We start from the raw sequence: 11,545 nt of genomic DNA on the forward strand, positions 1-11,545 counted from the left end.
TTTGTTGTGTGAATAGGGCTAGGGGACTGAACCTACTAGGTGATCCAACTTGAGGATCCTAGGTGTAGTGATAGTGTAGAATACCTACCCAAATTAAACTCTCTTTTTTCTGTCTCTTTCTTTTTTAACTTTTTTGGGTCGTTTTCAGGTGGAGATTAATTTTCATCCCTCAGTCAAGAAGTGGCTAGAATGCTCTTATTAAGAAATCTTACCGAGCAAGTAGGTCTTTACTGAGAGTCTCAAGCTAACTGAAAGGCTTCGGGTAGAATGGATAAGTGCATTTGGTATAGCGGCTATATGTCATATCTTCCAAAATACTTATATGAGAGCTCGCACTCAACTACCAAGACCCACAGACTGCTTATTGTTTCAATCGTTTCAAGCTAAGTGCAATGGCTACCTCTCATATAGCCATGTGCACTCTCACACCTACAAGTGTAGTGAGTTTACCTTCATGCTCGATCAAGTTGCCTCCACCCTCAAGCACTTTGGTAGCTCCACAATCCAAGGTGCAAGCTCAATCCTCAAGCGTCAAGATCCATGCTTCATTGCCGCATGCAAGAGAAGAAGAAGAAGAAGAGAGAAGAAGATGGAGAGCTTCTCCATCACCGTCCCTCACCCTCACACACTCACTTCCTCTTTCATACACAAGCACAAGAGCAAAAAGAAGAAGAAGAAGAGGAGAGTTAGTTTTGGCCACACACAAGAATGAGCTTCTTGATTCACTTTTTGCCTTTCATACAAGCTCTAATCCCCTTTGGGTACCCATTCCTTTTTTACGTGACCAACCATTTTAGCTTAGATCCTAGTTTTCTTTCCCTTTCTATTTACATTGTGTCTTCACCTATGCCCATCTACATTTACAAATTGCATTGGAGGGACCTTGGTGCTCTCTTACAAAAATTAAGGGTACGTACGCCTTTGCATTTAAAATGTATTTTTTCTCTTTTGCATATACCTTGAACTTTTAATGTTTTCCTTGCGCTTTTGGCATTTTTTCCCTTATATTTCTTCAATTTTGAGCCACCTTTTTCCATTTTCCCTTCGTCTTTTTACTTTTTTCTTTCTTTCTTTGCATAGGGGCTAACATTACACCCTCTCGATTCGTAGATCGGAGTCTATTTGATCCCCATTTAATCCTCGTAAGGTTTCACATTATGAATTACTTGTATGATCGGGGAGCTAAAAAGTGCATCATGGTGGCCACATTTATAGATTTTGACGTCATGAAGTCAGCTGTCTAGACAGATCTCAAATCCGAGTGTGTTTTTCTCCTCGAAAGCGAAAAAACCACTTCGATCGAAGTGTAAGCACAAAATAGTGAGCTAGTTTTCTTAAACCAAAAGTTTAAAGCTTGAACAAGCTTTATGAATGAAGAGCCATGACTTTTGAAAATTTTGGGGAGGGAGGGGAAGCACCATTTTTTTCGACGCCTCCTTCCATGATTAGAAAATCATTTTTCTGACCCACAATCATTCAAGGAATGCTCTTGGTTGTAATCTCCATTAATTTCTCACTCCCATCGCTTAAAAAATGACCAATTTTGATGCATTATACAAGAAGATCTTATTTCAGTCTTTGTCTCTCATCTCTCCCCTTGTGGTTTGTTCTCATGGATCAATGTAAATGAGAGGGGGATGTGTTGAGATGGATGTGTTTGGTCAAACAATGATGCAGGAGTGGAAAGAGACATGATTCGGAGTTGGACAAATCGTGAGCAACGATGGAAGAGAGTCAATGGGCCTCCAACATCAAAATGAGCAGTTTTATGATATTTTACCATTTTATGATGAATTCTTATTTGAAATGGTTAGCAATGCTTGGATTTGATTGCCAATCCTCTGTTTTATTAGTCATGTTGAAAGAATCATGAAAAAATTAGTCGTATAATAATTTTATACAAAACACGCAAAACTCGAAATCGTGACATATGTCCACTATTGAAAACTTGAGGGCAGAATATTTTGCTAGGATTTTGAAATCATTAGTCAATGTCATTAGGAATTTGTTTTCCATTGTGTGTCTTTTGTGTTTGCATTTTGCATGACGCACAAGCACATGTAGTTAGTCTATGCACATTCTTTTTAGAGCTTTCATAATTTTTGTGTGGACATTGTTTGATTGATTGCATCGCATGGATCCAACATTGCATAATTTCTTGAATCATGAGTAGATGAGCACGAAGTTCTATTTCAAAGCATATTTTCTTGTTAGGGCACAATGCATGAATCAAAGCAGGAACTGATGACAATGTAGCTTATTTGGATACAACTCTTCCTAGCATAGGTAGTGAAGGAAAGAAATGGGAGAAACATTTGAATCTCGGAGAACCCCACAAAAGACTTGGACATTGGCTTGCAGATTTTTGTTAAATGGTTTCCCATTTGTTTTATGAAGTTAAGATCAAAAGTGATTTATATTGTAATGGATGTTGTACCGCTTTCAAAGCAAGAGTAGAGTATGAACTTGGATGCGTCTTTTAGTCAATAGCTCAATGTATCAACAGAATTTGATGGGGCACCACTACATTGTGTGGGAAGTCTTCAAGTTCAAGGTTAATTGAAGCTAGAATTTCTATGTGGTAACCTCCTGGTTACCACAGACAATGATGCTATAACTTGTGGACACTGGATGCTCCTTTCACAAACCAACTTAAACACTCTTTTCTTATCATGGAAATTCATGAGAGATTATGTTTTGAAGAAAAGAGGGGCCATTCAAATCCAATGATAGAGGAAAAAAGCTTGTTAAAGCCTTAGCTTAAATAAAAAAAGCTACAAGCTTTTCGGCAACCACACACTAAAGTGGGCTTGTGACAGGCTTGTGACAAATTGAGGGAGAAAAAAGTGCAAATTTGGAGGATAGAACAAGAGGAAGGAGAACCCATGAAGAACAATATAGCTTATGGTGGATGTTCTTCAGGCTTGGGATTCAGTGTGTTATTGTGGTGTCGTGGAAGAACATCGATCATTGCTTGCTTTCAAGGATAGAGTTTTGATGTGACGTCATGATTTTTCCGAATTGATGCTGATCTTTAGTCCCGATGTACCATGAGGAAGATAATGTGCAACTGCTAAATTTTCAGCTTTTAACAAAACCAATTGTTCCCTGTGATCGCAAGCTATGGCAGCATTATTACGCCAGGGAAGCTCGAGGAAGTGATCAATGCCATCAATATCAAGTTGGAGATTATGGTATATGCTTTATGTTACTGGATGATGACCACCTTGATCAATGTGCAGTTGATCCTAAAGATGCTGATTGCTGGTTGATCTTCGCGGCACAACTCTCTGCTCCGTCTGCCACACAACAACAAGCATAGGCTTGTTCCCGCCGCTACAAGAACATTCTTGGCCTTGGTTTTTGCCTTCTCTCTTCTCACATACCTCTAGACTCATTCAAGTGCTTGCCTCTTGATTGTGTCATTCATCAGGGGGTTGGCTCCAACTAGTTGGTCTGTACTCAACAAAACAGAATTAGAGGGGGATGGAGGACTCTCTGGCCAACATATTTTCTACTTCTTGCTTTTCTACATCTCTGAATTCAATTTTCAAACCACTACAGAGGGCAAGGTATTCCATTGTGAAGGTATCAAAACTCATTCTTCTGAGGACCCTTGTAGTGCCATCAGCATAATAATGTCAACTGCTGATGGTTTCAATAGTGTATGTTGTGAAGAATACTCTATCCACCAACTTCCACTGGGTTGCTAATTGGACAAATAGGAGATTATCAGTGCACCATGCGTCCCATGTGTCCTGCTATTGAGCATCCATAAACAAATTCCAACTCTTTTCTTTCTTGTTTTTGTGAACCTCCACTGACCACGACTCCTGAAGCTTCTTCACAATCTCCCACTTAATAATGTCTCGAAACTTCTCAATGAATGCCAGATCTTCCATGGATGGTCATTCTCTCTGTTTCTGCACTTTAGTTAGTTCCCAAACAATTTGCTATCAAGATGCACGTCTCTGTTGCTTCAATAGAAAGAGGAAATAGTCCACCACATAGAGCTTGCATCATGATGGTAATATGTTTCTGCCATTGTGGATCCGTGAACTTATTGTGGAAAGTGGCTTTGGCAATGAGATTCTCCAATACTTCAATGGTAGAAGGAACTTTGCAAACATGCATTGAATTCTTCTTTTCTTGGCAATGCCATTTCCTTCATTTTTAGCCTCTTGTTGATGGCAATTTTCCTCGGATGTGCACCAAAAACATGGATCCCCAAAAGGAACACCAAGGAAATAAGGTTTCTACTGCAAGAAAATCTATCTTTTGACATCAACAACCATCTTTTTCATCTTTTATATAATCACAACAAAGAAAACAACACCAAGAAACAAGAAATCTTCACGCAGCTTCATAGAAACAATTCTCCCACGGCTTTATCTTTAACAAAATCCATCATTCTCTTCATGTTCTTCATAGAATTCTTTGATAGATATAGGAAACATAAAAGAAATGCTCCACTTTGAATGGAAAAATATCACATATGATTCATCTTCAAAGTTTCCACATCTTTCTCTCACAATCTCTCATATGTAAATACATTTTTTTGCATAGAATTGGCTATCTTTGACTCTCTCACTCACTCTCACTCACTCACGCTCTCTCTCAATCAATTGCACATAATCTCCTCACTACATTACTCAATAATTACTCATAATAATCCTTCTTTGGTTGTGGATGTCTTTCCCAAGAGGTGTGTCTAATATGAAATGTCACTAGAGCCCTAGGGTAAGTTACTCATGAATATATGTGTGCATCACGTGGGTTCAAAATAAGGCATTTTTATACATTTTTTACATATAGAAGGATATAATATAAAGGGATTCTTTACAAATTGAATAGAAAAGGGTTATGTTTTATTTTTAAAAAATTCATAGACGAGGATATTTATAAATAGGCCTTGAATACATGTGATGTAGAGGATATACATACAATAACTTCCTTGAACTAGAGCCACTATAGTGACTGCTCACAGCTTACTACTGTCACTTTACTCCAGTCTTCTCTTGAGTCTTTAGCAGCTACTTTTTCCACTTCCTTAAGATCTTTTGAACTTGCATTTACCTCTTTCCAAGGCTAGAAAACTTTCCCAAAGGCTCACATACATTCCAAAGAACACTTATAGAGGCATACAGAATAGAACAGAACATGAACAGAGGCTCTATAGAAGATCAACAAAGGGTTTATAGAAAGTCAATAGACAACATTAGAACCACATAACTCATAATAAAACCATTCCGAACTATCAAAAACCATTCAATGAGCTTTTAAACAACCTCAACCTTCATCAATCATTACTCCATGATTCATACCAAAGATAAACAGAACAAAACAAAAGCTATCAGAACCTCAACATAACCTATCATAACATCACAGAGCCTTATATCTCTACTAAAAATCATCATGAGCTTTCAAAACATAACCAACCCTATCCAAAACACTCTCAAACACTTCCAAAACAAATCAGTCATCACTCAAAATCTGTCAAGAATCAACCATTCAGGCCTCAAAAACAACAAAAATCAACAAAAAAAACCAAGTCATTTCAGTATTCAAAAGCATGTCAAGGTAGAATGCACTAAACACCCAAACAATGATCTAATAACACTTGGTCTTTCATATCTTTGAAAGGTGCCATCTGATCTGGAGATATACATGTGAAGATCTCTTATAGCTCCTCAGCTATCATCCCTCGAGACTCATCCTACTCTGTGGATCACCTACAGTGACCTGCATAGCTAAATTAAAGATGTTAGTACAATCAATATAAGGGTAAATGCAAAGCACAATAATATATATTTGTATAGAATGATATTAGTTAAAACATATGTGATAAAATATTGATAAAAGATATACATACAATAACTTCCTTGAGCTAGAGCCACTATAGTGACTGCTCACAGCTTACTACTGTCACTTTACTCCAGTCTTCTCTTGAGTCTTTAGCAGCTACTTTTTCCACTTCCTTAAGATCTTTTGAACTTGCATTTACCTCTTTCCAAGGCTAGAAAACTTTCCCAAAGGCTCACATACATTCCAAAGAACACTTCTAGAGGCATACAGAATAGAACAGAACATGAACAGAGGCTCTATAGAAGATCAACAAAGGGTTTATAGAAAGTCAATAGACAACATTAGAATGAGCTTTTAAACAACCTCAACCTTCATCAATCATTACTCCATGATTCATACCAAAGATAAACAGAACAAAACAAAAGCTATCAGAACCTCAACATAACCTATCATAACATCACAGAGCCTTATATCTCTACTAAAAATCATCATGAGCTTTCAAAACATAACCAACCCTATCCAAAACACTCTCAAACACTTCCAAAACAAATCAGTCATCACTCAAAATCTGTCAAGAATCAACCATTCAGGCCTAAAAAACAACAAAAATCAACAAAAAAAACCAAGTCATTTCAGTATTCAAAAGCATGTCAAGGTAGAATGCACTAAACACCCAAACAATGATCTAATAACACTTGGTCTTTCATATCTTTGAAAGGTGCCATCTGATCTGGAGATATACATGTGAAGATCTCTTATAGCTCCTCAGCTATCATCCCTCGAGACTCATCCTACTCTGTGGATCACCTACAGTGACCTGCATAGCTAAATTAAAGATGTTAGTACAATCAATATAAGGGTAAATGCAAAGCACAATAATATATATTTGTATAGAATGATATTAGTTAAAACATATGTGATAAAATATTGATAAAAGTGAATAGTCAACAAATTTAACAAGCAAATGCAAATAAAACCAATTCGACAGGTCCATGACAAGTTCTTGGCGTAGCTTGACATACACTGAAAGGTCTATGCATAGGTCCCTATAGAAAGATGATTCGACTTCATTCTCGAAGTATTCATGTACTCCAAACTCTTCTACATTGCCCAGGATACTTTCACAAGCACAAATTAGGGGGCCCAAGGCTACCCTCATACATTTCTCCCAAAATGGAGGTTACTCTAAGCTTATCATGGTGCAAATGAGGTGAAAACCAACGTGCTCCCTTCACTACATAATTCCATGATGCCTACCTTGCATGCTCGTTTCCTCTACATCAATACAACTACCCCTCGTGAGTTCAATACAAGAAATGTGTGCTTGAATGAGGAGTATGGAGAGAACGAGACGAGAAAGAACCAAGGAAAATACCCATGTTGTTACTAGCAATCGCAACTAGTCTTTTAGGGTGTCTGACCTTCATTTCTTATTTCCTCTACGATGTCCCACAAAGGGGGAGATCATAGACGGGTCCTCCTCTCTTACTCATATGATTGATCTACAATCGGTAGATAGAGCCTTGTGAATCCAGGGTTCAATTAGATTTAAGAAAGCTGCGCCGTCTTAGGTCTGTTCCACAAGAAAATCGTGTAACAAATTGCAATATAAGCGAATATAAGCAAGCGCAATTTCAAAGTTCAAACCCGCATCCCTTGAACTTCAAGGCCTTTACCTAACACGAAGCACACCTTGACATGTTTTCTGCTGATATTATTAGTAGTCGAAAAGCATCTTTGAAAGAGCAGGCAGTGGGAGTGTGTTTTCAAGACCGCACACTTCAAGTCTCCTATTCGTAGACCGGAGGTCCATTATGTTAGTCTCCAGCGCAATGCGCATCGCCGTCCACGTGTGCTGACCATGTGCCGCAATTCCCCCTGCAGCCGCGGGATACGGCAACGCCCATCGCAATGTTTGACCACTTCTTCTCCCATGCGGCTGCATCTAGGTACCATTTTGTATAAAGCCAGTGCTGATAGCAGCAGACTTAGCAGCTCAATCGACGCTCTCGAGGCTCGACTCGGGTTTACCCTCCTGAGTCCTCAATCTTCGCCGCCTTCTACATAGCTTGACGTCGGCCCGTACATTCACCACTGCTTGTACTAGCCTATAATTACAACTACAACCGATCCTGATCATCTCGATCCCTACCGTGTAATAACGTCGTCCATTGGCATAATCAATCGTATGGCTCCGGTCACGTCGTCGTTCGTGCTCTCTCCCATAGCCGAGCTTCTGCTGCCCGCACATGCGGTGCTGCAGAGGACGGGGCTGACGGAGCTGCCCCTCTGCAAGTCCATAACGAGTGTGGAGCTGCCTGAGGTGCAGTGCTCCTTTCCTTCGCAGACAATCCACCCGGACTACCTGCAGCTGAAGCAGCTGTCGCAGGAGTGGCTCCTGTCTCGTTTCGGGGAGATGCTGCTGCTGGACGGCGCCGGGCAAGGTGGCGGCTTCGCGGAGAGCGTGGCCCTCAAGTCGCGCTTCGACATACTGGTGACGCTGTCGTACGCTAACGGTCTGAGCTCGCGCATGCCGGCCATCATCAAGTTCATGGCGTGGCTGCACATGGTGGACAACCTGCTGGACGAGCCCCAGGAGATGGCCGCCGACTCCTCGGCCGCTGCGCTCCTGGGGGCGCGGATCATGGCTGTGCTGGAGGATCGTGACGATGAGGAGTCCGCCGCAGCAGTGGCAGCTGGTAGTTCCAGTTCACAGCTCTCCGCACGGGGCCGCCTTGCCATCCGCCTCATCGAGGAGTCGGCGCGTGAGGTATGGTCGGATCTGAGGAGCGGCATGCCCGTCGGCCAGCAGCGGCGTTTCGTGGGCACGTTCCGCGACTTCCTGGGGGCCACCGCTACCCAGGTTGGCTACCGGCAGAGCGGCTGCCTGGCCGACGTGGAGGAGTACAAGCGGCTGCGCAGGGACTCCAGCTGCTGGAGAGCCTGCGACGTCTTGATCGAGTACGCACTAGGCATCGAGCTGGACGAGCGGACGCTGGCCCACCCGCTCCTCCTCCGCCTCAGGGACGCCACGCTGTACCACATCTGCTGGCTCAATGACCTCCTCTCCTTCGAGAAGGAATACAAGGACGGCGACTTCTTCAACCTCGTCTCCATTCTGTACTACAACCGTCTCAAGGAATCACTCGACGCCGCCACTGCTGCAGCTAGTGGCAGCAGTGCTGCTGCTGCTGCTCATGTCGTCGTAACTCCTCCCAACCTCCACCAAATCATGCTCGACGTCGCTCAGCTCGTCAAGGATATGGATGAGGAGTGCGTGCGCCTCGTCCGGGACATCCGTAGCGGCACGGATTCCTCCTTGCAGGTAAGCGACGAGTTGGACGCCTACATCCAGAGCCTCACCTACTGGTTGGGCGGCAACCTCTCCTTCCACTTCGCTGGCATGCGCCACGGCCTTTACACCGCCAGCTACGCCTCCAAGAACCTACTCGCACGTCTGCCCGACGCCCTCGCGCACAAGCTGGAGCTCTCCACGTGCGAGGCCATTGTAGCTACAACGGCTACTCCCCACCTCGCTCACCTCCAATTACCAGCCGCTCAGGCAGCCTGAGTGTCCGCTAGTCACTATCCTAAATTCTTATTAGATGGTGCTACCTCCGGCCTCCTTCAAAAGATCGGGTACAGTACGTGCTCCATTACGATCACCACATCCAGTCTTCCAAACTGTGTGCGTTTCCTCTTCTATCGCCTCCTCATCCCTTCATTCATTGGTTCTGCACTACTGAAAATCAATGAGTAGTGGAATCCTATAAACATCGTCTCCCTTAAACACAAACAAGACCAGCTTCTTGGCGTTCTATTCGTACTTGTCTACTCTGCTTATCCCTTTCCAAATGTTACCGTGCGCTAGGCTAGCGTTCTTTTTGCTATGTCTCATTGGTGTGCATACTTCAACGCAAGCGTATTATCAGCATGTCTCATTACGGTGCGCTAGTAGGCTGGCGCTCTCTTTGTCTCATTGGTGTGCACTCTTCAACACAAACGTATTATCAGCATGTCGCATTTCTTCTTGTACACCAGTACTCGATGGGCTAATTAGTGAGTGCCGTATCACCTGCAAGCATGGTTTGTCAATGTAGCTTTTGAACCATGGTTAGCTACATTGTACGAAAAGCCTCTACGACAATGTCGTAAGTGGTATTTCTATACGTGACCTACTATCTTCCACAATGGATAACTAATTAAGTATGAAACATAAACACCAAAAAAAGAAACTCGGATCTGGTTGGATCAGCAGACTTGCCTCCTCACCCTCTCAACTCCCTACAGTACGTGTTTCCTTCAGGGTCCATGGTAGGCCCTTTGAGCTACACCAATTGAACTCTATCAAATGCTCACATGTATCCATCCACAAGGATGCCAATCTTCTTGCTTATATATATGCAACTAGTAAAGATTACCAATAGCTTTAGTTACTGATGTCACCATGGATAACTTTACTTACTAATGTCACCACGGATATGTTCAAGGAAGGAGCTATGACCTTCTAGGACAACAAAGTTAGGTCCGAGTCCCGCTATTCTCAATGACAATGTAATTATTGGCCACTTTTACCAACATATTCCTTTTTGGATGGAATACGGGTATTTCAAATGTAATACAAAAACCATCGAAGCTCTTTTTAGCATGCATCACACCGATCACCTATGAAGGGCTATACAAAAGTGATGTCGTACAAAGGATAGAAGTGTGAACCCACCAACTACTATATGGGCATGATAGTTCTCTTGAAATGTAGTAATTCTCAAGAAATGAGATTATCTTTTTAATGCAACAATGAGCATCATGAGAACAATTAACGACCTCTTATGTTTCCTAGTCAAGGAGAGAAGTGCCATATTTTGAATGAGTTATTGTACAAAATGTGATACATCTACAAAAACCTTAAAACTGCTTGCCCCATTGCCAGATTGAAAATAAGCTGAGAGTTGAGACATATGCCACTATTATTCTCGCTAGCACAACTAGATGGAGGGCAAAATGACACCATTCCTTCCATGCTCTTACTTCTTGCTTTGAGAAGCCTCCAACTAGGTTGAACCAATTGAGAAAGAAGTAGATCAAGTATTCAAAGGCTCTAGATCATGGATAACCTTGGATGAGAAGCTATTGTAGAGAGTAATCCAAGATGGTAGAGTTGTGGTAGCTCTTAGCAAATTTCCATAATTGAAAGCCTAAATATGATTTAATAAAGGCATACTACCTTCATGTGACAAGTTTCTTGTGTGATGTAACCCATCACTATCAATCGATATTCATCCACCATGCTCTATGCTTGTAGAAGGAGATGCTCATACTAGGAGAGGATTGCAATGACCATTAGAGGTATGGAACCTAGTTTTGGAGAAAGTATCATGCTCAAAAGTCCATGGAAGTGACCCTTATTGCATACAATGTTAATGTGTTAAAACGTATTGGGTAACATCACTTGAAAGTGGTCCATTAGACACTTATAATCCACAATATGAGGCCTGAAAGATTTCTCATTAGTTTGCAAATAGTTTGTTGGATTCCATGTTTCTACATTTTCACCCAATGAAAAGTAGTAAAAGTAGACCACTTGCACATGATTTAATCTATTTTAGGTCTTCCATGATTGGGGAGCCAAAGGATGAAGAAGACTAGGAATCCAATCAAAAGAGCAATTGAAGTAAGGTCAGGAAATCACATTATGGGAATAAGACCAAGGCTTCATATTTTAGAAACAAAGCTTTGGAAT

General features: G+C 41.7%; 1 protein-coding gene across 1 annotated transcript; it reads left to right on the plus strand.

The window, feature by feature from the left end:
• Nucleotides 1-7,787: 7,787 nt before the first annotated feature.
• Nucleotides 7,788-10,599, plus strand: LOC148012281 (microbial Terpene synthase-like protein 13). Its single transcript, XM_087669663.1, has one exon. It carries the CDS (start codon nt 7,994-7,996, stop codon nt 9,374-9,376), a length of 1,383 nt encoding a protein of 460 aa, XP_087525789.1. The 5' UTR covers nt 7,788-7,993; the 3' UTR covers nt 9,377-10,599.
• The last annotated feature ends 946 nt before the right edge of the window (nt 10,600-11,545 follow it).

This window comes from Lygodium microphyllum, chromosome 27, assembly GCF_053477565.2.
Source record: "Lygodium microphyllum isolate KBCC chromosome 27, Lygodium_microphyllum_v1.1.10, whole genome shotgun sequence".
Taxonomy (NCBI): domain Eukaryota; kingdom Viridiplantae; phylum Streptophyta; class Polypodiopsida; order Schizaeales; family Lygodiaceae; genus Lygodium; species Lygodium microphyllum.

Coding starts and splice junctions, on each gene's coding strand:
- LOC148012281 (XM_087669663.1), top strand. CDS start 7,994: ATGGCTCCGGTCACGTCGTCGTTCGTGCTCTCTCCCATAGCCGAGCTT.